Source organism: Trametes versicolor (assembly GCF_000271585.1).
Source record: "Trametes versicolor FP-101664 SS1 unplaced genomic scaffold TRAVEscaffold_10, whole genome shotgun sequence".
In the NCBI taxonomy this organism is placed as follows: Eukaryota; Fungi; Basidiomycota; class Agaricomycetes; order Polyporales; family Polyporaceae; genus Trametes; species Trametes versicolor.
The window spans coordinates 1,558,922-1,582,683 of NW_007360330.1; the positions used below are offsets into that span (position 1 = coordinate 1,558,922).

The following is a 23,762-nucleotide window of genomic DNA, read 5'->3' on the forward strand; positions in this document are numbered from 1 at the left end:
ACATCATCGATACTGTGAACTAACATAGTAGGGTCTGAATATAGCAAGGGGGGACATGACGATCACACAAATGCACTTCGGGGCGAGCTACAGCAAAAAACGAACAGTAGTCAAGTATACCAGTTACGCCTTCATAACAGGTGAGGCTCGGTAAGAGCCTTATCGCCTGTGTTGATGTTCCTGACGGTAACGAGAGCTTTCTTCGTCGGCGACAGCTCGTCACGAGATAATCGGACCCCCAGTGGGTGTCCAGGGGCCGCTACGGTGCGTTACAATCGATTTTTTGAAAGACAGTAGACCTGGTCACACCAGTGGTTCGCAGAACGTCGCACTTGAGCAAACCAGAGCTTGCAACACGATCGTGGTAGCTATGATCGCAGCACTGCCTCTAGAGCCTCTCTAAGCTCTCAAAGTCATCTTCAACGCTCCCGCGCTTGAAAGGGCGGGCTTCAACCTTTCATCCGGTGCCGGTCGTCCTGTTTCGAGCTATGCACCCTGAAACACCGCTCTCTGTCGAGAAGTGCGCCCTGCATCCAGGCTGTACTGCGATCTTACCATCTTGACGACCCAGCTTTAGCATCTGTCCGCTGTTTTCGGTGTTCATCAAGTCCTTGCGGTGACCGTGCGGCGATTCTTCGCGGCTTCTCTCTGCTCACAAGCCCGCGAGCGGCCACTGCGGGGCGAAGGATCGGATATATTTCTCGCCCGTCCGGCTCCGTCTTCGCTGATCATCGTCTCTCGGCCATATTCTCGGGCCCGCCTTTGATCGGGCAGAATATACAAGAATATATCGCTCCGCACGTCCTTCGGGCCTGGTCAAGTCTCGGATCCGACCCCGCATGTGCTCGACGTCAGCGAGTCACTGCCAAGCAGCGAGGATGTTGAGAGGCCAACAATTGCACATGAAGTAGATCTTTTTGGATTTGACACCGTGCGTATAAATTTCCTTTTTCTCCGCCTTTCCCATCTCCTCCTAAAGTCGGATAGCGATCCAGAACAGCTCGTTCCTAGCACGTCGCTACGGTACGGCAAACGTGACACGGTCATGGCCGCCGTCCGCGCATCATATTCCATTATGACAGGCGCCGTCTCCTTGGTCTCCTGCGCAGACTCAGGAACGGCCCTGCAAATTGGACGACGTGTCTGGCTGGCCGCTGGCGTTGATGTACGCCAGTAATGATAGTTTCGTAACATGCGAATGCGATGCACAGGCACCTTGACAGAGGACCCTTCTCTGCGGCCGAACGGCAACCATTGCATCCCGTCACTGTTCAGGGATTGACGGTCGCTCAAGATGAGTAAGCTCTCGACGCGCGGTATCTTCTCACGAGAATATTGAACGAATCATCCTTTCAGCCTGCCTATCGTTCCTCGGAACTACCGTGGATACTGCAGTATCGGACTCGGACGTCGACGTGGATGAAGGGTGCGTGATGTCAACGGAGTCGCTATGGATTAACCCTTTGCAGCGCTAGCCGAGTCGGAGGGCAGTGACCCACTTTCGCGTATTTGAGTGAGATCCCACCAGATCTTGTAAGGGAGATCTCCGACGCCCTAAAGCCGCCGCCAGCCTCCCTAAATCTGGAGCCGCAGCGTCCTCGAAAATCCTGGGGGAAATTCCGGAGGAGCGGGCAGACACCCTCAACCGGGTTCGTGCAGCCACGTGGCCGGCTTTGCCTGCAGCATCTGGAATCTGCTTATTTCACCGCTAGACGGAAGCCAATATTGCTTGCGGAGGTTGCTCAGTGGGTACGGGCCGCCAAGGCCATAGATGGCCATTACGCTTGAATCCGGCCACCGAGCCTCTGCTTCTCAAGGGCCTTCGATCAATGGGGTGCTTCCTGTGCATGTGAGTACCGAGCATCTCTCCAGAAGTGCCCCTGCCGCCGCTCACACTCCTGCGCATCCTGCGCTGACAGAGCCTGCCACCGACGTGCTTGGGGCTGCCGTACCTCGGAGGCATCCAGCCAGCAATTTCCCGCGCGCGTTCCGGGCTTATTGTCATGCGCAACACCTCCCGCCGCTGCGCCCCTTCGAGGCGTCGTAGCCGACCCTCCTGCGAATCCGCGATCTGAAACGCAGGGCAGGATCTCAGCCCGGGCAACGCTCCTCCCAGTCGGTCGACCCGCTAATTTCTCCGTCGCTTCGAGATCTCACCGCGGCGCGGCCCCCCTTTTTCGCAGTTTTATCCCTGGATTTCGGCGGGTTTCTACCAAGAGCAAGAGGTGCCGCCAGCGACGATGCGCGCACAGCTTCGGGCGCGGGCACTTCAAAAGGGGGTCCGCCCTCAGCGAGCAATGTCGCATTCCTTAGACCCATTCCCTCCTTTCTCCCCTCTATCCACCTCCTCTCCTTAACCGAGCCATGGCCGTCATCGCCGCCTCACCTCGCCCCAAGAGGATCTTCTTCCCAGACCTCATCGCCCACTGTCCTTACCCCCTGCGCTACAACCCGCACTGCGACGCCGCGTCCGCCGAGTCCAAGGTCTGGCTCATGTCCGGATGCCGGCTGAGCAAAAAGAAGCGCGCCGCGTTCCACGGGCTCAAGGGCGGGCTGCTCACGGCGATGGTGTACCCCGAGGCGGACTACGACCAGTTCCGCGTGTGCTGCGACTGGATCAACTACCTCTTCCACCTCGACAACATCTGCGACGAGATGGACGACCGCACGACTGTCAGCACCGCCGGCGAGATCATCGGCGCGCTGCGCGACCCGCACGGCTTCCGCCCCGCGTCCGCAGTAGGAAGGCTGACGCAGAGGTGAGTATCCTCGTGGTCGGGACTTCCCATTCAGTGCACCGGGCGCATTGCTGACGTCCCACGTCCCGGTTCTGCACAGCTTCTGGCGCCGGATGTCTGCGACGGCGTCGCCCGGCGCCCAGCGGCGGTTCATCGAGACGTTCGAGCTGTTCTTCCGCGCGGTCGCCCAGCAGGCGCGCGACCGCGCCTCGGGCAACATCCCCGACCTTGAGTCGTACATCGCGATGCGGCGCGACACCAGCGGGTGCAAGCCGTGCTGGGCCCTCATCGAGTACGCGAACGACGTGAGTACCAGCGCGGGCATCGCCGTCGGTGTGTATATATGGCTGATGATGGGCCCCGCCAGCTGGACTTGCCCGACTGGGTCATGGACCACCCATGTGTGCGAGGCTTGGAAGAAGCCGCGAACGATCTGGTCACGGTGCGTGTATCTCTTCTCCCTGGCCCCGGGACGTGTGCGTGTACTGATCGAGCCCTGCTTTGTACTAGTGGTCGAACGTACGTCTTCTCCGCGTTTCTCCGGCGCCCTTGTGGGTGCTCGGCCGGACCTAGACTCACGCGCCTTCTCTTCCCTGCAGGACATCTTCTCCTACAACGTGGAGCAGTCGAACGGTGCGCCTCCCCCAAAGTTCTTTCCCTCCCTCGTACATGCGCTGACACTGCCGGTCCCCACAGGCGACACGCACAACATGATCGTCGTCGTGCAGGCGCAGGAGCAGCTCGACCTGCAGTCCGCCGTCGACTACGTCGGCGACCTCTGCCTCGGGTGCGTCGACCGCTTCGAGACGCTGCGCGCCGCACTGCCCTCGTGGGGCCCGCAGATCGACGACCAGCTCGCGGTGTACGTCCAGGGCCTCGGCGACTGGATGATCGGCAACCTCGTCTGGTCGTTTGAGACCGAGCGGTACTTCGGGCGCTCGGGCAGGAAGGTGCGCCGCGCGCTCGCCGTCGCCCTTCTCCCGCGGCGCAAGTAGCTGCTGTCTGTCCGGCACGTCAGGCTTGAAGGAGAGCGTCGGTTGGCGGTAAGCCGTTGTGACGCCGTGGGAGGAGGGGCGCGACTGACTGATGCGCGTCCCACCAGATCTCGCGCTACGCGAAGCCTATCGGTTCCTCTCGCACCCTGCACCCCCCTCGGACTCTCTTCGTTCTCGTCGTGGTGGGACTCTGCCCCGCACGCGGCAACCGCCGATGCGCAAGAAGCGCGAAGGCAGCGACGCGGACCTTTTTGTGCTATGTGGCGCGGACACGGTAGTGCGCGGCGGACTTCGGGACTTCGGAGATGCTTCGCATTCGCAGTTACCTTCCCGCGGGCGCGTCTCATTCGACGCCTCATCCTCCTCTTCTCATCGGCCGCCGGCTATCCACACTCCCTGGTTCCTCTTTCCTGCTTTGTTTATCGCCGCTACACCCCGCTCTATACAGTAGGCACCCCGTCGTGCGTCCTAGATTATTATTCACTCGCTGTAGAACTTCTCTTTCCGTCCCCATCGCTTCGTCTCGTTCGTCGCTCTCATTCGGTCTCTCTCCTTACCTCGCGTTCCCCACTCCTTCGCTGCTTCCACTTAGACACGCCGGTCTCCGGATACACACCCTCCCTCCCTCGCCGCCTCTCGCACACACTTCGTTCCTTATTCGCCAGCGTTCTCGCCACCTGTAGCATCTACCTATTTACCACGTACCGCCCTGCTAGTAGGCCTATTATTTCCCCCTCGGGGCAATTCGACTCAAATGCCCCCGTGACCCCGACGTGCCCCGTCAAACGCGAAACACCGTCCGTCTCTCCCTCGGCGTCGGCGAGGAGACTCTTGACCACTCGGACGAGCTCGCTTTCTCTCCCGACGCCCTCCCTTCGCTGCTCGTCTGCCCTCCAGTTAACGCTCTTGTGCAGCTCTAGCCGTTGGAAAACAGTGATGGCGCATGCAGGAGCCCGCCTGACGCAAAAAATGACACAGTTTTTCCCTAAGGTGCTACCAGGGTTCGAACCTGGGTTTCGGGAAAGTCGATGGAAACACTGGGTACATCAAAATCCCGAGTGATAACCACTACACTATAGCACCGATGCCGCGTACCGCGGGCCGCGTTTTCCATTCTGCAACCGTGCACCCATGCAACGTCGTGTGCAATGAGTCTGAGGCTGGTGTCCAGGAACCGGGATGAAAAGAAATAGGCAGACCGTTGGGCATGCGCTGTTAGCGGCAACGGCCCCGCACTGAGACACTGTGCGATTGCTGACCGGACGTGAAAAAAAAAAGATCACCCGACACCGGCGTACATAGCAACTCCTGGTTTCGATCCAGGGACTTCAGGGTTATGAGCCCTGCACGCTTCCACTGCGTCAAGTTGCTGTAGCATCCGTCCGGTCGGTAAATCATTGCCATCTCCCTTGTTGCACTGGGTGCACGTTGTACACTTTGTTTCCAGCTCGCAGACAGCGGGGGGCCATATGCATATATATTCGTCGACCCTGAAGTCCACGCAGCGTGCATCGCCGTCATGCATAGCAGCGGCTGTTCGCGCGCGGGCAGACCTGCGGTCCATGCAGGTCCGTCCCGAGAACGTTAACGTTCTGATAAGTACAAGTCGCTGATGATATCTGAATCGAGTCCTGATATGATACATGGCAGCCCGGCGGTACAAATACAATCCATAGCGCAGGCGGCCCTTCGCGAGAATGGTGCACGCTCCCTAGCTGTCCCTGCGGTAGCCGTCCTTGTAGTCCGAGTTCTGCGCCATGCCCGGGTCAGACGAGAGCTCCGCCGCGACGTCCAGCGCCCACTCACCTTCGTGTACATCCCACCCCGGTCGTTGATGCGCCTCTGGTCCGCCGGCTGGCTCACCGGGCCCTTCGCGTCCGCCGCGCGCTCGCGGCCGCTCCCCTGCAACACCCACGTCCGTCAGCCCCGCCCCCTCGCGTCGTCTCGCCCCAACTTGAAAGCAGCACTCACGCTCAGGGTGGTCATGACCGACGCCACGACGTTCCGCACCGGGTGCGCCCTCTCCCCTTGCGCGCTCTCCTTCACGCCAGTGTCCACCGGGGCCGGGACGCTGTCCACGGCCTTGGACTGCGCGAACGACGCCCCAGCGGCCTCGGACTCGGGCCTGTTGGATTCTGCGTGGGTGCGGGACACCATTCCTGCGCCGCCCGGGGTGCTCATGCGCTCGTTGAACTCGGGGACCTGCTGCGCGTGGCGGAACTGCCCTGCTCGCCCGCCTGTGAGTATCTGCGCGGCAGGAGAGAAGGGGGGGGGACGTACAGGTAGGCATGTCGGCGGGGTTCTTGGATGCGTGGCTGCGGTTCTGCTTCGCGAACTGCAGGCGCCAGAAGCCGTAGAGGCCGAGCGCGACCCCAGCCATGCCGAGGAACATGGTCTGCGGCGAGGGGGCGATGAGATATTGGGTTCGTACATGCGAGGGGGGTGGGAAACGCACCTTTCCGCTTCCGCCTTGAGGGACCATGGGCATAGGGGCGGTCGGCCTCGCCGCGCGGAGGTTGGGAGCTTGTCCAGCGTTCACAACCATAGTGATCAGCAAAGGAACTTAGTCAAAGCGGGGTGTGTGTGTATAGTGGTTATGGTGGGAGTGTAAAAGCAGGAGAAGGTAAGTGGGGAGCGCACGGGCGTTCCTCCCTATGTTTATGACCTCGCGCCGTGCGGATGACAGCGGCGGGCGGGATCGATCGCCTCTATGAGGCGCACCCTAATGGCATCGGGCGCGAACCAACCCAGTGGACGGAGGGCCGTTTTGGGAAAGTGGCTGACCATATGCGGATGTGGGTGCAGAGCTCGTCGCCCGGTTTGTGGCGGGGACTAGGCCAGTAAGTTCTTTGATGTTGGTAGTATAGTATTTTTTCCTGGCTCCAGGACTATGACTGAAGCCAATCGAATTACCTTGCTACGGCATGGTCCCTGGAAGGGCTGCATAACGTGCAGGGTAGGCGGAATCTGGCCTGGGCAGCTGCTCCTGCCATGCTCTCGGACCTTCTGTCAAACTCCCGTTAGCACGTATGACGTATGGAACGAGGAATTGGCGCGTAGGGGCGAAAAGACGTACCTGTCACGATCGCGCTTGACCGGTGACCACGGGATTACCGGCCCCTTTCCTGCGTGGGCTAGAGTCATTTGCATCCGACCGGTCGTGCTCTCGAGGACGCTATGCGTCAACACCACGACACTATGCGGGAGCTGCATAGTACTTGAGGAGCGTGCGTCTGGTGTAAGCAGAGACGCGGTACCGCGGCAGTGGGGGAGCGCGTCTTCACGAGCACGTGATCGCGTCTGAACAGCGCCACAAGCTCCAGCGACGCGACTTCGAGGGCGAAACAGGATTCAGCATGGCCTACACGACGTAACTGATACATTTTCAGCCCTTTTTAGCGTGTAGTACGATGCATAATATGGCTACCGGGAATCCTCCAGGGTCCCGGCCCCATGCAATGCACTATCAGCGTCTTCATCCCATTCGTCAGGCTCCCCAGGTTACCCGTCTGCTGCGGCAGACCTTCCGTAGATATCGCTGACATCGTCTGCCATGCGTGAGACAACGCTTGGCCGTCCCCCACTAATCCTGAAAACAAGCGTGTCCTGCTGCCCTGCTTGTGAGATCCCCGGAAGCTCGCCGTGTGTGATCGCGCTCCCCGCGGAGGACCGCGCGACTTCGTGCAGGTCAAGCATGAAGCGATACGTCATGATCGCAGTGAAGCTGGGCGAGCGGCACGGGGCGTCAGTGTATGCGTGCGAGGCGATGGGAGAACGGAAGGGCATACGCTGCGGTCCAGGTCGACATTGGCTCAATGAGCTGAAGGGAGGAGAAGAGCGTGAGCACTAGGGAGGTGAGCTGAATGCGGACTGGGAACACCTCTTCATTCTTGCCAAGGCCGAGGCCTATGATGTTCACGGCGGAGATCACGCTAGGAGATGGGTGAATTTCTCGTCGGCGATCCGTACATTCGGCAGCTGTGCTTACAGAAAGTATACTGTGCCTGTGGAGGCCCCATTGCGATTCAGTACGAGCATAGGGAGGATGATTGGCGAAGAACGTACCGCTTCGCATCAATGTCTGCGAGAACGTCGTCTTGACGCCCAGCGCCGAGCCATTCCCGCGCGCAGACCAGGTATTCAGAAGGGTGAGGCCGAGCACCGACAGGTCTGCGACCACCGTGCACGTCCGCGCCCCAAGCATCACTGCATATAGCGCCAGGGTAAATTTCTGTCATTACACGCGGTTCCGAGAGACACGTACGTCTATGTTGCAATATGAGTTTAGGGAGCTGGGACTCGACCAGCGAGATACGTACTTTGCGTAGTACGCGTCCGAAATGGTCGTCGAGAGGCTGCAGCTCGTGAACAGCACCGTGCTCACGCCCGCCGTCGACTGCGTGAACGTGTACTGCGTCAAATAGTCAGCCTCACCGGTATGAGTAGCGCCCTTGGCGTGAGACGCAACGCACGATGGAGATGGCGGGGTAAACCAGGCCGAGGGCGAGCGTCGCGAGGAGCGCCCAGCGGTTCCTGTTGCAGACCGCGTATGCGCGCAGCGCAGAAAATGCTGCGGATTATGTGTGATGAGCTTTTAGGCGCTATTCATAAGGAAGCAATGCTCACCAGCAGCGGACAGGAACAACAGAGCGCTCAGCGCCATCTCGAGGCGTATCAAGAACGCACAGCTGCAGCCGCACCATCGTCAGGCCCTCGTCGAATTTGTGAAGCCCATGTAGCGCATATACCTCTGCAAGTGCAAATCAGCACCGCGTGAGTAGAGATTCGACGGGAGACGACGGGGACGCACGAGGTCGTTCTGCCCCGGCCACTCCGTGACGTCGAGCACGATGAGGATGGAGCTGAAGAACGCGGCGTAGCGGACGACGTAGAACAGCAGCGCCGGGCTGCTGAAGCGCGCCGCGCGCCAGATGATGCGGACCTCTTGGTCGAAGGTCAGGGCGTAGTCGTAGAAGACGAGGACTGCGAGGGTGCATAGAAGGAGAGGAGGGTGATCATAAGAATTCGTGAGCGACTTATTTGCGAGAAAAGGCTTACCGGCGGCGGCGATGTTGCAGGTCACCACCGTGATGCTAGACGGGAAGCCTGTGTTAGCCCGACGATCCCGTTCGAAGAGGATCAAGTATAGGACCGAACTCACACTGTGCTGTATGCCGCAACGATATCTGCCAGGTACGCCGCGGCATCGCTCGCTGAGTCTGCCATATTACCGAGTCGCCTTGTCGCGCGTGTATACGACGTGGGATGAAATGGCGGCCTCAGACGACCTGGAAAGTGGTAAGAAGAAGTGGCAAGAAGGGGGTGGGCAAGTGTGAGCCTCGCGATGCCGGACCCGAAGGTTTTGTACGTCGACGTCGATAAGCTCTTCGGACGTCAGATCGTCAGAGCCTAACGTACACCTGTCCAGTGTTTCAGGATTGCCGGTAGCCCCGCTGAGGTTAGCGGACTTCTACTCGAGAGACGGTCACGGTAGATCTGTCAAAGCTTACAGCCAAACATACCGCCGGCCGAGATGCTCGAAACACGTTTTTGAGATGTACGATTGGCTATATCGTGGTAACAGCAGTGTCCGACCGGGATACCATGTAGCTTAGCCCACGCGGCGAGCGCCACGCTAAAGCACAGCAGGACGCCCTGGACGCCACTGGGAAGATAGACTTTATGAAGCTGTGCCACGTAGATACTGCTGTGCCGCGCAGATGTTGCTGTGCAGCAGAAATGGATGCGCGGACGATCATGACCCCGGAGTCAATGGCGATCGTGTCAGAGGATCCTGTGCGTAGCAACAGCTCGGCTCCCGGACAGATGGGATGACGAGTGCACGAGGTTACGAGTACCGGCGGCGTGCGCGCGCTCCGCCGATTCTTCTTGACAGGTGGGCGGCGTGTCGAGACAGTATGGGACCGATTGGTGGCGGGCGGGGGGCGACTGGTGGAGAAGTATGACCACTGTATGCGCCGACGCTGACCCCGTATTTTTGTGGTGGCCTCACCCGAGCCTGTGTCGAATCCGAAGAGTCGGATCTGTGCAGTGGGGGAACGAGCCGGCAGCAATATGCATGGACAGTGCAAGGAGCATGTTCCAAGAGCCAGAGAGGACGTGTCTGGGAAGATTCCCCCTATGTTGGTAGCAGATCACAGCGTCAAAACGAAGGAATTTGAAGTTTGAGAGACGTGGAAGCAGGAGGAGGAGGAGGAGGAAGACCATTAGCGCCTATATGCGGTAATACAAGAACATCGCGGTGCTTGCCGGTATCTTTCAGTGGACGGTATCGAACGCCTGAGCATGCGGCGTCCGCCATCTTTATCCTCTTACCTTCCTTGCTGTATTCTCCACGGTGTTTGGAGGCAAAACATCGCACTATATTGATTACTAAGGTATGATGTAACGGAAAGGTTCGAGGGTCGGCATGGGCCAGGGCTGTAACTAGTTACGCACTTGGGATACCGGTGGCATCCCCTTGATCTTCTGGCGATGCTGAAGGCGACGTACACGATATACTACACTAGAACTGGACTCACAGAGTTTTCTACGACGCATCAGCATGACTCAATTGGTTGAGAATCCGATGAATAACGTGCAGCAAGTTGTCCATCCCACTCGTCCTCGACGGTTTCCCCATTCGCCACGGATGCCCCGCTAACCTCGTCTGCTATGCGCGAGACGCCGTTTTGCTGGCCCTCACTTGTCCTGAACACCAGCGTATCATGCTGCCCCCCTGGAAAGGTGATCGAGTAACCTCCTAGTGTAGCGACGTTTCCTGCGGTGGAGCGCGCGACTTCGTGCAGGTTGAGCAAGAATCGATACGTCATGATCGCGGTGAAGCTGAATATGGCTCGTTAGCAGGAGGAGAGGAGGTATTGACCCAGCGAGGGGGCGTACGCTGCTGTCCATGTCGACATCGGTTCGATGAGCTATAGATGATACAGTCAATGTTGATCGAAGAACGGGGAAAGAGGATAGCCCGTAATGCGGAGTCCGCGCACCTGCTCGTCCTTCCCAAGGCCGAGTCCTATGATGTTCACTACCGAAATGACCCTGATGCCAGATGTGTCGTTACCGTTGCCTATGTAATGGGGCAGACTATGATTTGCGGAAGTGCTTACACGAAAGAAAGTGTGCCTAAGAACGTGCCCTCGCGCGTCAGTGCCGACTTACAGAGTGGCATACATGCGCAAATGACGCACCGTTTCTCATCAAAGTCTGTGAGAACGTCTTCTTAACGCCTAGTGTTGGGCCGTGTGCGCGAAGTGGCCAAGTATTCAGCAGGGTGAGGCCGAGAACCAGCAGATCCGAGGCCACGGTGCACGCCCGTGCCACAAGCGTCACTACATCGGGCGTCATAGCGAGAATTAGCCATTGATAGATACGGGTTCCCGGAAGGGCCTTACATCTGACGAGCAAGTTGAGCGGGAGAAACTAGGGCCTCGCAAGGAATGCTACTCACTGTACATAACGCTTATTAGAGATCGTCGACGAGGAGCTGCAGCTCTGGAACGGTACAACACCGACACTCGATGACGATTGTGTAAACGTGTACTGTAGTAATTGTAAGTATCGCAGGCCGGCTCGGCACAGGACGTGACACACCAATGATATAGCTGGGTAGACCAAGGCGAGGGTGAGCGTCGCGAGAAGCGCCCAGCGGTTCTTGTTGCAGACCGCGTATGCACGAAGAGCTGAAAACGCTATAACATAGATGCGTGGTTAGCCCGTGGACGCTCAAACGGTGAGCTCGCACTTACCTGCAGCCGCGAAAAACATCAACGCGCATAAGACCATCTCTATATGGATCAATATCGCACATCTAAAATGTTGTCAGAGATCTAGAAGGAACCGATCTAATGAAAACGGTACGAGGGCCCATACCCCTATAGAATTTTGACAGTAACATCAGGACACACTTGATTAGCAGTTAAGGAAAAAGGAAGAACATACCAGGTTATTCTGTCCAGACCAGACCGTTCCGTTCAGCACGATCCAGATTGAGGTGAAGAGCGCGGCGTAGCGGGCAACGTAGAACAGAAGCGCTGAGCTACTGAATCGTATCCGCCATATGTTGCGGACCTCCTGGTCAAACGTCAAAGCATAGTCGTAGAAAACAAGGGCTATGGGTTATGAGACAGATGCATCAGTATTCACCAAGACCTACTAGTCGCGACGGTGTACTCACTGACCGCAGCGATGTTGCAGGCCGCAGCAATTGTCCTAGACGCAAAAGCATGCGTCAGCTCGACAGCGTCGCCTAGACCATACGTCTCGTCTCACAAGACTCACGCTGTGCTGTATGCTGCAATGACTTCTGCCTGGTGGAGGTCGGCCATATGACCTGTTGTGTCTGTACAGGTGGAGCACTATGACGGAGTTTCTGGAGAGTAACAGAGAGGAGAGCGAGTGATCACAATGATGTCGCAAATGAGATTTATAAGTTAATGGGCGCAAAAAAACCATTGATCAGGATGCCTATGTTTCGACCACACGGGTATGGAGACACTCATACGTCAGCGACGTACCATATATGGGCTGTGCACGGCGTCCAAACCAATTTCAGCCCAGATTGCATGAGCTCGACCTATCCTGAAAATAGTACGCCCACGAAGATGGACTGCGAGCTGAACGATGCAATGCTGTGCGATAGGCGCGGATGAGCCGACTCGGAGTCAACGGCCTTAAGCTACCGGTCAATGGCGATGGGGTTAGAAGGTTCACCAGCTGATGTTTGCCCTGTGTACCGCGAGCGCACCAGGTTACGAACATCTGCATCCTCCAGATCTTCTTGATTCATGGGTGGCGATCAAGGTTGGACACCGGAGGTGGACGGGGACCGAGGGACAGTGCATAAGTACGACCACAACATGTGCCGACGCCGACCGGCACCGCATATCTCAGGCGGAGACATTGGTGGCCTCACTAGTCGGGGCAGAAAACCAAGGGATATATGATGTATGACCCCTACCATCACCGCTACAATGAGGTGATCAGTCCGTATGCTGAACTATAGGGAGTGAACGTACCAGTGACTGCGAGTTGCGCCCGTGCGTCCTAGCAGGAGGCCCGCCTGAGAACGGTTTCATCTGTGCGTCCCGGTGCGTCTTAAAAGATGAGCAGCGATAGCATCAAATGTAAAGAAAGAGAGAGCGGACATAAACCAAGTGATCAGGGTTGCAACTAACAGGTATGCGCCGAAATGAATCACATTTCACGAGGACAGTCATACGGTGTTTACAGAACTTCCTGCAGGTCGAAGCTTATGATATCGTCAGGCTTGGGACTCCTAATGAAGCGAAGATACAAATGTCAAGAAACTTTACAAAACAGAACAACATACCAGGGGACGGCCCTTCTCACGATGTCTTCTTCTCGACCATGAACCACTGCGGAGCAGGTGCGATCGTGTTGAGCACCCCTCCAGGCTCCTTCGCCGTCGCCACGGTCGCCAAGTGCCCGGCAATCATCTTGCAAGGGAACGGCTGCCCGTTATCGACGACCGTCACGTCCACCTCTGCGTACCCAGCTGGGATGCTCCCGACGTCAATAGTGAAGTATGGGACACCGTCAAGAGTGTAGGATGCGGAAAAGTCGCCTGAAAATAAACGTGCGGTCAGCTTTTCCGCGCTAGCACGAGGCGTGCTTAATTGACACTGACCAACTGTGAGGATACTCTGACTGGAGGGGTCAACGTCGGCTTCCGTGTCCTCGGGTTGAACCTCGACTGCCTCATCGTGTTGGTCCGCGTCATCTTCAGTTTTCCGGCGGCGCGCTCTGAACGGATCAGAAATCATCTTCGCCAGCCGCATGCGTCGGGTGGGCTTGGGGGTGGGAGTGGGAGTGAGAGTAGGAGTGGGCGTAGGAGTGGGAGTGGGCTTCACAAGTTCCGCACGGGGTTCAAACTGCACGGCAGCCGGGTCCGGGCGGGGAATTGCGAGCAAGGGATCGAGCGGCCCTGCCTTCCATGTGCCTTCCTTGGTCCACACGCAGAAGGCCGTTAGCCATCCATTCAGGTCGTCCTGCCCGCAGTACTCCTCCTGCCGGTACACGACGTGCTTCCAAAATGCCGTGTCGGGTTTACCATCGAAGGCAGAGACAAAGCGGCGTAGGATAGGATAAAGCATGTTGGCCCACGCAGATGGCTCGTCGCCGAGCTCATACAGACGCTCGAGTCTCTTCACGATGCGCTCCCAGTCGGCTTTGGTGCCCTCAAGCGTGACGGTCGGGATGCCGCAGGTGATGCCCATGAAATATTCAAAGTACCTGCTAGATCTGTAAGACATAGATGGAAATGCGCAGAGTGGAAGGAATACGCACGCCTTCAGAGTAGACATCATCAGAACCGAGCAGATCGTGCTGTCCTTAATGGTAGTGGTGGTAAAGTCTGGCAGAATCCATTCGGCTAGCGTGCTGTCGACCACCTGGATGCACAGCGTTGAGATCTATCCAGAGGATTGACACCACAATAGCTTGAGCGAGTCCTTACGTTCTTGTGGATCTCTCGTGTCATAGCACGCGCGAGCCGTCCGAAGTCAACACTGTGGCGGGTGCCCACGTCTTCAACGAGGAGCCTGCGGGTGCCCTCGTGTGCAACGAAGTAAGCGCGGAGCTCCTCCGCATGGGCGTTGACGCTGTATGTTGAGGTGAGTCCGCTCATTACATTTGTCTCGTGCTCATTATCGTGGCGACTTACTAGAAGTTCAGTTGAGTGAGTATAGCGATCCACACGTCGTCGGGACTGCCCAGCTGTCAGTTCGGCGTCCTGTCGACGGTCGATGTGCTGCACATACCGAATGACGAGGTGGTGATGCGTCGCGTACGCATTCATCACGGCATGCACGAATCCGTTGTTGTCCGGGCAAAGCGCGAGATGCTCGTCTTTGCCGATCGAACACTGCAAAAGCGCAGCCATGTCGTTCGGCGGCGGATTGCAGGCTTGCTGCAGTATTTGAACGGGAGGCTGATTCCGGTGCGTGCGAATCTCGCAGGGAGCCACTGGAGAGACAGCGAATGTCACTGGCATGTTGGCTGCAAGTCTCTGCCTTCAGTAAAGACAGGAGAGACAGCACTGAAAGACCACTTACCGATGGCGTAGACGTGGGAAGGAAGAGATGACGGGAGGCTCAGGGCGCAGCCACACCAAGACATGTCCTTGAGACCCATATAAGTACCTGGGGGGATGGCGTCACGCGCTCCCGATGCTGTGCGACAAACCTTGATAGGCTGCGGGAGCACAAAAGGGCAGAATCGTCGAGTAGAACGACCTGATGATTAATTCATATCGCTGGGGTGGGAAACGCAGACCGAGGTTTGGCCATAGAGCACCGCTTCACGACGCTAGCACTGCAAAACGAAGAGCAAGTTTACGGATCGCAGTGTCGAGTTATTAGCACACGACAAACGGGAAAGAAAGCCAAATGAAGACAACAGGCCAGTTCATAGCTCCCGCAGACACCGCTGTTATCGAGAGATGAGTGGAGATATTCGCTGGACTATCCGATGTTTCGACCGCTCCCACCGGCGGTATCCTGGCATCAATGCAAGATCTATGATACAATTACCGCACTAGTACTGCCCATAAGTACTTTTACAACCTACAGCACTGAGAGATTAGCTAGGTTGACAAAACGATGCAGCAGGACTACGAACTATATCAAGACGGAGCTTCAGAAGGCGCTGATCGCCTGCTGCGCTGCCGAATCGTCCATCTCAACGTCCGTGTCCCGGGACTGTTTGACCTTGAGCTGGTCGATAAGGTAGTCCAGCGTCGACCGGTTCTCCTCGCACCTGCAACACAAAGCGTCAGAACACCATCCCCACAAGCATAAACGAAACCAACGCACAATCGTGAAATGAGCTGCTCAAAGTCCGACAAGCCCTTCTGCAGCGCCCTCAGCACACTCGCATACTCCCCCGCCCGATCCCGCAAATGCCGTCCATGCGCGCCCAGCAGCGCGCTCGCCCACAGCAGATCAAACTCCACATGCGGGCTGCGCTCCATGTGCTCCGCGACGAAGCGCAGCAGCTGCCCGACGTACACCACCGGCAGCCCGCGCGCGACGAGCCGGATGTCCGCGCGCGGCACGCTCTCGTACGCTTTATGCACGAGCGGGCGCTCGTTCAGGCGGAACGCCATCACGAGCGCCTTCAGGTGCTCCCCGCGCGCGAGCACCCCGAGCAGCGCCTGGGGGGTGAGCTCGAGGTCGAGGTCGAACGGGTCGAACGTCGTGGTGTCGTCGACGGAGTAGATGAGCAGCCCTTCGGTCGACGCGGCCGCCCACGCGCGCCCGGTGGGGGCGAAGCGCACGCATTTTGTGCGCGCCTCTTGGCGGTAGCGTCGTTTTGACATGTCGCCGTGCTGCGCGCCGGGGAGCGCGGTGTCGAGGCGGTCTTCAAGGTCACTTGCGTCGCCGCGGTCGTCGAGCAGGTCGAGGTTCCCGGCCTCGGTCAGTCTGCGGCTGTCGAGGAACTCCTCGGTCCCGTCCAGGCTGAGGTTCTGCGAGATCTGGAACTTCTTGACCATCACGCCCTCGCGCACGTCGTAGATCACGACGTATTTGCTGTTCCCGCCTGCGATGATGCAGCGTCCGTCCGCGGTATACGCGAGGCTGTTGAACGCCTTGCCCGACGCGTTGTTCGACGCCGCCATGCGATCGTCCGCCTTGCGTCCGCCCGAGATGTCCCGCCGTCCGTCGATGAGGTTCGTCTGTTTGCCGAGGCTCACGTCGAAGAACATGACCTGGCCGTCGAGACTCGAAGCCGCCAGCTCCTTGCCATCGGGACGGAACGCGACCGCGAGCACGTCCGAGCTGAGCGTGAAGGGCTCCACAGCGCGCGACCGCCCGAACACACTCCAGACGCGCACAGTTTTGTCCCATGAGCCGCTCGCGACGATGTTCCCAGTCGGGGAGAACGCGAGCGAGCTGATCGGTCCCTCGTGGCCAGTCAGGACGTCGAGGAGCTTGCCGGTCTGCACCGACCAGAGGAAGATCTCGAACGAGTCCGTTGACCCTGCCGCGACGACCTCTCCACTTGGGTCAACCGCGAGGCACGAGAATTGCACGGGGGTGGGGGAGGTGAACGTCCGGAAATTGCGATAGCGGATGAGGTCGAACGCGCGCACGGTACCGTCCAGCGACGCGGAAAAGAGCACCTGCCCTTGCTTCGCGAACTCCACGGCCGACACCGCCGCAGAGTGCTCCGAAAACGTCACGAAGCAGAACCCGGAGGTCGTGTTCCACACCTTGACCTTGGAGTCGTCTCCCCCAGTGGCGACGTGCTGGCCGTCCGACGCGTACGCGAGCGTGTTCATGTCGAAGAAGTGGCCTTGCTGCTTGAGGACGTACGACTCCGACTGCCACTCCCACACGAGGAGCTGCCCGAGCTTCTTCGCCCCGAAGGCGAGCCACTCGCCTGACGGGTTGATCGCGACGGACGAGATCTTCTCCTGTGAGATGCTGAGGGTGTGGATGTTGGAAAACGCTGGCATCTCCCAGAGCCCGAAGACACCGGTGGAGAAGCCAACGACGAGCAGGCTGGACCCGCGGTGGAACGTGCTGCAGACCACCTTCGTTCCCGGTTGGTTGAAGTAGTTGCGTTTGTGTACGCCCCACCGCGTGTTGGCGATCTCATTGTAGAGACTTGCGCTCGAGGTCGACGCGACAGGCTCCTCGTCGTCACTGTCAGAATCGCTCTCGTCTTCTGAAGGCTTGGCCTTCCACGTGAAGACGGCACCGTCCCGGCTGACAGTGTATATCTAGCGGTGCTTCAGAACAGATGCGAGTATTCGCAAAAGGCGGATACTCACCGTTTTGCTGTCGGCGGAGAAGAAGGCGTTTAGTACTGCGTCCTTGTGACCGGCGAACGTCTTCGGTCGGAAGCCCTCGACTGGGTCAAGCGTAAACAGCCGAGCAGTCATGTCGCGCGAGGTCGTGATAAAGCATTTTGAGTCGGGAGACCACTCGATGCTGAGTACCTCATCATGGTGACCCGTGTACGTGCGGTGCAGATTGAAGGGCGCGAACTCGCGAATAAGGTGGTTCGGTGTCCGCCAGACTTGCACGTGTGTATCATGCGAGACGGCAATGTACCTGTGGGAGAAAGTTAGACTCATGCAGGTACCGATAAGTTGTCATCACACACTTTCCATCCGGTGAGAATTTGAGTGCCTTGACCGGCTTCTGAAAGTTGAAATGGTGCAGGACGGCGCCCCTCTTGAAGTTTACGAGCAAAGCTCGACCGTCTATACAAGCATAAAGACATCAGATATCTGACTCACAGCCATACGCAGTGCAGTGTGAACGTGTCAAAGGTGCCCTGTCCCAGTCCCCGCTGACGGTAGCTGAAACCTCTGCGTACAGGAAGTATTTCACCGCACCTTCGTCCACGCTCAGCAACACATTTGCATCCGGGCTCAAGGCAATCGCAGCGACGTTCTTGCGGTTCTCGAAGGCGAAAGTATGCGACTTGTTGCTGTGAATGATGAGTACAATTCGAACGCGTCCCGATGGCACCACTCACTTGACAAGGTCAAATACGGAGACTCTGTTCCCGACCGGACTCAGGACTGAATTCCCATCTGGAGTGAAGACAATGTTCCCCTGTCTATAGACAGTACCGCAAAGATTGGAGAACTGAGAGAAGTGAGCATACATCGCTAGAAGCAGGGAAAGAAAACACACCTTGTAGTTAGCCTTCATTGAGCGCAAGACTTGGGACCTCAAGGAAGGAGGCCTGATCTTCTTCTGCGATGTCCAGTAAGAGTGTCAGACACAAGCTTCTCTATCCGTAGAAAGCGAGGGCGCAAGAGAGACGAGTACTGCGAGGGAAGGAGAGGACAAGCAGGAAGACCAGGAACTTGGAAGACGGACTCGAAGGCGTTAAGCGCCAGTAAATTCCTGCCCAAAATTCACGTGACCGCATGAGATCACATATGGGCGCTAAACCTGCAGCGTTCTTCTCCCGGTCTCCTCGTCCTCGTTCTCCTTCATCGACTCTCCTACCGCTACGCCTCGGAAGATACACCTTGCATTGTCCCCGCCTTGTTGCTCAAAGCCGATTCAAGTACCTATGGACAAGGCAGCGGGGAATATGTGTGATAACTCTCCAGTGTGAACGTTCAGTCCAACACTGGCGAATGTTTCTGTCCATCATCCGAGTGTAGTGGAAAGCACAGGAGATACGCGCCGTATCTGCAGTCTCGTCTTGGGTTTCTGCCTCGTCCATCATGCGCTAATGCTCCTACGCTGCGATCAGTCTCCCGCAGTACTTCCTCTCAAAACCGGTATTAGTATAAGGCCAAATCTCGGCCTTCGTTTCCCAGCCCAAGGGTATCAATCATGGTATCGTTCTAACACGATACTCTATCCTCTTCTGCTCACGCAGTCTTTAAAAATGTCCCGCACAGCCTTTCCACCACATGACACCATCCTCTCAGGCACATGCGGGTCCCGAGGACATGTCTTGTAGTGGCTGCCACCCTTAAATACACACTCGAGAGCCTTTCCGTTATCTTCTCCGACCTCGACCACACTCTACTAGCAAGCACTTCCTGGTATCACATCTACGGTGAGCAGCCTTTCATGTATGCCCTTCTGTCCCTGTTGACGATGACCTGCAGCCAGAATGCCGGTCACTTTCGACGTCTCGCCGGTGACTCCCAGCGAGATTCGCTGGTATGAAACTCAGAGGCCCGTAGATGTACTCAGGACGGCCTGCAATCCACCGCCAGCCGACATGGGTCCACTCCTGCAGAGCTCGATTAGCAAAGACGAACTTCGCACGCTCTGCCCCCAAAGCAACGGATTTGTGCACGGCGTGATGCATGCATATGCGGGCCACCACCACCTGGTCATTCGGTATGTGTGCTGCCTCGCTCATTGATAGCAGGTCTGATTTTTGATTGGTCAGCCCTGACGACGTATGGATAGCTATCCTCACTCAGCTAAGCTTCTAGTAAGTTACCATGACCATACACACGAGCAAATATTGAAGTGAGCTTATTCTAACATTGGCACACAGCGTCAACGCCCATGCCGAGGAGCTTCGCGCATATTTCGTTGCACACGAGGGCACGCGGAGGCTCGTCGTTTCCGACGTGGGAACTCGCCATAGCGTCGATTTCGGACGCCTCGCGCGCGCTATGACCCGGGAGATTCACAAGAATGTGAGGACTCCCTCATGTCGCCTCGTCGTACTTTTCCGCGTAATCACTCACGCCCGTCACTGTGCACTTAGGTCGTCGACAGCACACTGGCCGAATGGATTTTGCCAGATTTCACCACCACTACCATCAAGGACAGCACGGTCTGCTCGGTTTTGATGATGTCCACCCTGAAGGCGTACGCATATCTCATACTCCCATTCTCAATTCTGTCTTACAGCTTAACAGATACTTCGAATACTTCATGGACATCACCTGCGGCATCCCAACCGTCACGCTCGAGGGCACCAAAGCGGACTGGCTGCGCATCATAAAGAGACTCGAGCGCCTCCACGAGCTCGGCGATGAACCCTCGGCATGGGCTACCATGCTCTACCCAATCCTACGCCGTTTCGTCTCCGCCTTCGACGGCAAACCCGACATCGAGTTCTGGAAGCACGTTGTGTACCGACAACAGGCGTATTGCGGGCAGGACGACCTCAACGGCTGGCTGACCGCCTTCTGCGTGTGGACGAGCGAGGGAAAGTGGAAGGCGGGGCCGGTATATTCCTGGGCCGCCATCCCTCGTCCGCCTCAGACTGTTGTAGCGTCTGGCCCCCGTCCTGAGTTTGTGAAGCCCACCTCCTCGCGGGGTATGCGGCTGGCGAAGATCGTTTCCGCGCCCTTCAAGCGACGCGTCCGGAAATCCGTAGACGGAGCTTCGTTGGATCAGCATCAGGAGGCGACGGCCTCGTTAGAGCAGCCTGAGGGGAAGGCGCCGGAGACAGTAGAAGCCGACGGTAGCACCCCCGTCAGCCAGAGCGTGCTCAGAGTTGGTAAGTGCCCGCGCAGCCTGGTCCGTGCCGGAGCTGAGCGCTAATTTATGAAGGCATGTCTATTTCGTTAGATAAATATACGACCTCATATACTCTCGACGGCGTCCCGTACTTCACCATCGAGGTCGGGAGCATCCCAGCAGGCTACTCCGAAGTGGACGTGATGGTCATCGATAACGGGACGGAGGTCCCCTGCAAGATGGTCGCGGGGCACGTGGCGATGGCGGCGACGGCGAAGGAGCCTGGAGGGGTGGTCAACACGATCGCGCCCGCGCCGCAGTGGTTCATGCTCGAGAAGAATACGGCGTGATTGGGGTCGTGTTCTGGTATGTGGTTTTGTTCGTTGGGTTTCTAGTCATGTGTACCTTCGCGCTGCAGCGTTATTACTGTGATCCAACTCTGCGAAGCATCAAGTTCTGTGATCGAAGTCAAACCTTCAGCTCTATATCAACAGCACCTGGTGTTCACTCGACGTTCGTCTCCTTCTCATTACCTCAAGTCGTATGTTGGCGCTGCCCACCTGCGCAGAGGCACCGGGATGCACGGATAGACATGTAATCCTTCGGAACCGGTAAGTATTTCCTTCTGTCATTTAGTAACGACTTCTATGCTGCGGTCTGTCTGCTAAAGGTATTTCATCGAATACCTGTCAGAGTCTATCGCACTGCATGGCACTGTCTTCGCACGCACCTAGGCGCACCCGGAGACGCCTCATCGTGGCCGAACCTTAATTGCGACATGTTATGGGGGTGGCCCCCGCAACCCCGCAACCCCAGACTCCCCCCTTACTCCGGCACTCGCTCGCAATCGACGACTCTGATGTGAGCAACTCTTGAACCCGTTTCTCTTGTCCCTACTGAAGTCGCTTTTTTGCAGTCAGCATGCCAGTTACTTTCGCAGTCTCGTCGGTAACTCCCGGCGAGGTACGCTGGCATGGCATAGAGAGCCCTGCTGGGCTGCTCTCACAGCGGCCAAGGAACATGTTCGCTACATCGCAGCGCTCTATCACTGTGGAAGAGGAACATATACAATGCTCTGTCACCGAAGAAGAAATGCCTGTACTCATCGCACAAAGAAACGGCTTTGTGCACTCCATCCTAGAGGCGTACGGAGCGCACCACCACCTCGTTATTCGGTATGTGTGCTACAGTAATTGCCTAGATAAGGTCGCATTTACGCCTTTTATACAGTCCGGATGATGTATGGATAGCGATCCTCACCCAATTGAGCTTTTAGTAGGTTACAGCAGTCGCATGCACAGCTTCGCTGTGTACCTGTGGGGACGGCATTTAACAGAACTCTTGGTGCATAGTGTCAACGCTCATGCGGGGGAGCTGCGCAACTACTTCGTCGCTCATGAAGGAAAGCGAAGGCTCACAGTCTACGACGTGGGTACGCGACACACCGTCGATTTCGGACGCCTCGCACGTGCCATGACACAACAGATTCACAAGAATGTAAGAACCAATTGCCGCCTCTTTCTTGGCCCGTAATCGGTATTGAACATTGTGCACCCAGGTGGTCGATAGCACGCTGGTCGAATGGATTCTACCCGACTTCACCACGACGAGTCTGAAGGACACTACAATTTGCTCCGTCATCATGATGTCTACCCTCAAGGCGTGCGTCACTCCTATTCAAGTTGTCAGTGTGGTTCCCTCCGTGTCTCACTTTCCAGCAGATACTTTGATTTTCGTGTGTGTATTACGTGCGGCATCCCGTCAGTCACCCTCGAGGGCACCAAAGCCGACTGGCAACGCATTTTGAAGAGGCTCGAGCGCCTACACGACCTCGGTGACGAGCCGTCTACGTGGGCTACCATGCTTTACCCCATTCTTAGTCGCTTCGTCTCCGCCTTCGACGGCAACCCCGACACAGAATTTTGGAAGCATATGGTGTACCGCTCTTCGAGAGGATGTGGGACTGACAGCCTCGATGGATGGCTGACGGCCTTCTGCGTGTGGACGAAGAAAGGACAGTGGAAGGCGCGACCGCTTGCTCCTCTGCTCGCGACACCCCGCCCGCCTCCATTCGTTGTGGACTCTGGTTGGTTTTCTGGTTCTGGAGATAGGGCTTCGCTGTACGAGCAAGGAGACAGCACTGAGAGTGCATCTGTTGATGGCAGCACTTCTAGTCAGAGTATCCTCACATTCGGTCAGTGTTGGTGCAACCTGATTCCCACTGCCGCTGACGTCATATTTATCCTTAGACCCATGGCACGGCGCATCCTACACCCTTGACGGCGTCCCGTACTTCACTGTCGATATCGAGAGCATCCCAGCCGGGTGTTGCGAAGTGGACGTGATGGTCGACGATAACGGGCAGCAGATCCCCTGCACGATGATTGCTGGACACGTTGCGAGCGTGGCGACGGCGAAGGATCCCGGAGGGCCGCTCGATACGCTCGCTCCCGCACCGCAGTGGTTCATGATGGAGAAGAAGTCGTCGTGAGCGGGGAGGTCGCGCTCTGGTATGTGGCTCTGTCTTGTAAAGATGTGTATTTTCGCGCCACAGAATAACTTCTGCGATTCCGCTCACACCGCACAGAGCCAATTTCTCGAAGTGAAACTTCCACTGCGTGTGACTTGAGGCTCCCTATAGCCCACCATAGATGCTTGGTTCATCATATGGTCAACCGCGGTGTATATCATCAGGGTATTTGAGTTCACTCGGTGTTTGTCCGCCTCGCATTACCCCAGGTCTCACGCTGTCTTTCATCATCTGTCAGGATGCACCAGAACGCGCGGGCAGATCCGTACAAAGTGAGTCATAGCCGGGCGTCCGCGTTTACTAGTCCAGCAACCAAATTCCGGGGCGGCGCTCGATCGCAGTCGGGTGACCGTAGCATTCGTGCCACACAAGCACTGTCTTCCCAGTCACTTGAGCGCATGTTAGAAGTGCCAGCACTGAGCAGACGAGACACCCTATTACCATCACTCTCTGATTTCTTCCTTCCTCCGCTGCTCGCCCGCACGTGTCAGATCTGCTGTGAGCGGTTCTCAGATCCCGTCATCCCTGCCCTTATACTACTAAATAAACGTGT

At 57.3% G+C, this 23,762-nt stretch overlaps 9 protein-coding genes and 2 non-coding genes across 11 annotated transcripts; 3 read left to right on the forward strand and 8 right to left on the reverse strand.

The window, feature by feature from the left end:
• The first annotated feature begins 369 nt into the window (after nucleotides 1–369).
• Nucleotides 370–4,464, forward strand: TRAVEDRAFT_30977 (terpenoid synthase). Its single transcript, XM_008043620.1, has 12 exons — nucleotides 370–520; nucleotides 578–931; nucleotides 996–1,298; nucleotides 1,357–1,849; nucleotides 1,920–2,115; nucleotides 2,184–2,759; nucleotides 2,839–3,043; nucleotides 3,106–3,180; nucleotides 3,249–3,257; nucleotides 3,338–3,371; nucleotides 3,435–3,781; nucleotides 3,841–4,464. The coding sequence occupies exons 6-11, from the start codon at nucleotides 2,365–2,367 to the stop codon at nucleotides 3,731–3,733; spliced, it is 1,017 nt and encodes a 338-aa protein (XP_008041811.1). The 5' UTR covers nucleotides 370–520; nucleotides 578–931; nucleotides 996–1,298; nucleotides 1,357–1,849; nucleotides 1,920–2,115; nucleotides 2,184–2,364; the 3' UTR covers nucleotides 3,734–3,781; nucleotides 3,841–4,464.
• A 257-nt stretch (nucleotides 4,465–4,721) lies between these two features.
• Nucleotides 4,722–4,816, reverse strand: TRAVEDRAFT_t170. The gene has a single exon. It is a non-coding gene; the product is annotated as a tRNA-Gln (tRNA).
• A 216-nt stretch (nucleotides 4,817–5,032) lies between these two features.
• On the reverse strand, nucleotides 5,033–5,104 carry TRAVEDRAFT_t169. Its single transcript has one exon. It is a non-coding gene; the product is annotated as a tRNA-Met (tRNA).
• Nucleotides 5,105–5,444: 340 nt separating this feature from the next.
• TRAVEDRAFT_51230 (uncharacterized protein) lies at nucleotides 5,445–6,278 on the reverse strand (the record flags this gene model as incomplete). The annotated part of the gene is made up of 5 exons (XM_008043830.1): nucleotides 5,445–5,483; nucleotides 5,540–5,635; nucleotides 5,705–5,958; nucleotides 6,014–6,128; nucleotides 6,189–6,278. 5 exons carry the CDS (start codon nucleotides 6,276–6,278, stop codon nucleotides 5,445–5,447), a joined length of 594 nt encoding a protein of 197 aa, XP_008042021.1.
• A 956-nt stretch (nucleotides 6,279–7,234) lies between these two features.
• Nucleotides 7,235–8,396, reverse strand: TRAVEDRAFT_51231 (uncharacterized protein; the record flags this gene model as incomplete). Its single annotated transcript, XM_008043831.1, has 8 exons — nucleotides 7,235–7,457; nucleotides 7,522–7,665; nucleotides 7,722–7,737; nucleotides 7,799–7,939; nucleotides 7,992–7,999; nucleotides 8,053–8,144; nucleotides 8,206–8,303; nucleotides 8,360–8,396. The coding sequence occupies 8 exons, from the start codon at nucleotides 8,394–8,396 to the stop codon at nucleotides 7,235–7,237; spliced, it is 759 nt and encodes a 252-aa protein (XP_008042022.1).
• Nucleotides 8,397–8,438: 42 nt separating this feature from the next.
• Nucleotides 8,439–8,959, reverse strand: TRAVEDRAFT_51232 (uncharacterized protein; the record flags this gene model as incomplete). Its single annotated transcript, XM_008043832.1, has 4 exons — nucleotides 8,439–8,483; nucleotides 8,544–8,716; nucleotides 8,792–8,826; nucleotides 8,895–8,959. 4 exons carry the CDS (start codon nucleotides 8,957–8,959, stop codon nucleotides 8,439–8,441), a joined length of 318 nt encoding a protein of 105 aa, XP_008042023.1.
• A 2,703-nt stretch (nucleotides 8,960–11,662) lies between these two features.
• On the reverse strand, nucleotides 11,663–11,860 carry TRAVEDRAFT_131395 (uncharacterized protein; the record flags this gene model as incomplete). The annotated part of the gene is made up of 1 exon (XM_008044155.1): nucleotides 11,663–11,860. A coding segment is annotated over one exon (198 nt), but the record flags the coding sequence as incomplete, so codon positions are not given.
• A 1,238-nt stretch (nucleotides 11,861–13,098) lies between these two features.
• On the reverse strand, nucleotides 13,099–14,866 carry TRAVEDRAFT_172771 (uncharacterized protein; the record flags this gene model as incomplete). Its single annotated transcript, XM_008044156.1, has 7 exons — nucleotides 14,827–14,866; nucleotides 14,533–14,770; nucleotides 14,436–14,480; nucleotides 14,229–14,373; nucleotides 14,060–14,163; nucleotides 13,651–14,005; nucleotides 13,099–13,359 (listed from the first exon to the last, which is right to left on the reverse strand). The coding sequence occupies exons 2-7, from the start codon at nucleotides 14,763–14,765 to the stop codon at nucleotides 13,099–13,101; spliced, it is 1,143 nt and encodes a 380-aa protein (XP_008042347.1). The 5' UTR covers nucleotides 14,766–14,770; nucleotides 14,827–14,866.
• A 362-nt stretch (nucleotides 14,867–15,228) lies between these two features.
• Nucleotides 15,229–18,515, reverse strand: TRAVEDRAFT_74063 (WD40 repeat-like protein). The gene is made up of 8 exons (XM_008044157.1): nucleotides 18,424–18,515; nucleotides 18,263–18,375; nucleotides 18,120–18,214; nucleotides 17,885–17,984; nucleotides 17,550–17,832; nucleotides 15,586–17,498; nucleotides 15,392–15,529; nucleotides 15,229–15,336 (listed from the first exon to the last, which is right to left on the reverse strand). The coding sequence occupies exons 1-7, from the start codon at nucleotides 18,439–18,441 to the stop codon at nucleotides 15,409–15,411; spliced, it is 2,643 nt and encodes an 880-aa protein (XP_008042348.1). The 5' UTR covers nucleotides 18,442–18,515; the 3' UTR covers nucleotides 15,229–15,336; nucleotides 15,392–15,408.
• An 851-nt stretch (nucleotides 18,516–19,366) lies between these two features.
• On the forward strand, nucleotides 19,367–21,060 carry TRAVEDRAFT_153441 (uncharacterized protein; the record flags this gene model as incomplete). The annotated part of the gene is made up of 6 exons (XM_008044158.1): nucleotides 19,367–19,599; nucleotides 19,652–19,696; nucleotides 19,763–19,907; nucleotides 19,979–20,082; nucleotides 20,133–20,719; nucleotides 20,773–21,060. 6 exons carry the CDS (start codon nucleotides 19,367–19,369, stop codon nucleotides 21,027–21,029), a joined length of 1,371 nt encoding a protein of 456 aa, XP_008042349.1. The 3' UTR covers nucleotides 21,030–21,060.
• Nucleotides 21,061–21,771: 711 nt separating this feature from the next.
• Nucleotides 21,772–23,170, forward strand: TRAVEDRAFT_51237 (uncharacterized protein; the record flags this gene model as incomplete). Its single annotated transcript, XM_008043833.1, has 6 exons — nucleotides 21,772–21,854; nucleotides 21,910–21,954; nucleotides 22,032–22,176; nucleotides 22,238–22,341; nucleotides 22,401–22,873; nucleotides 22,929–23,170. 6 exons carry the CDS (start codon nucleotides 21,772–21,774, stop codon nucleotides 23,168–23,170), a joined length of 1,092 nt encoding a protein of 363 aa, XP_008042024.1.
• Between the last annotated feature and the right edge of the window lie 592 nt (nucleotides 23,171–23,762).

Excerpts from the sequence above, each read along its gene's own strand:
- TRAVEDRAFT_30977 (XM_008043620.1), top strand. The coding sequence starts at position 2,365 with ATGGCCGTCATCGCCGCCTCACCTCGCCCCAAGAGGATCTTCTTCCCA. Across the intron at positions 3,044-3,105 it reads TCATCGAGTACGCGAACGAC|CTGGACTTGCCCGACTGGGT; the intron begins GTGAGTACCAGC and ends GGGCCCCGCCAG. Across the intron at positions 3,372-3,434 it reads CAACGTGGAGCAGTCGAACG|GCGACACGCACAACATGATC; the intron begins GTGCGCCTCCCC and ends CGGTCCCCACAG.
- TRAVEDRAFT_74063 (XM_008044157.1), bottom strand. Across the intron at positions 17,499-17,549 it reads TCTCCGCCGACAGCAAAACG|ATATACACTGTCAGCCGGGA; the intron begins GTGAGTATCCGC and ends AAGCACCGCTAG. Across the intron at positions 15,530-15,585 it reads GAGCAGCTCATTTCACGATT|GTGCGAGGAGAACCGGTCGA; the intron begins GTGCGTTGGTTT and ends TTTGTGTTGCAG.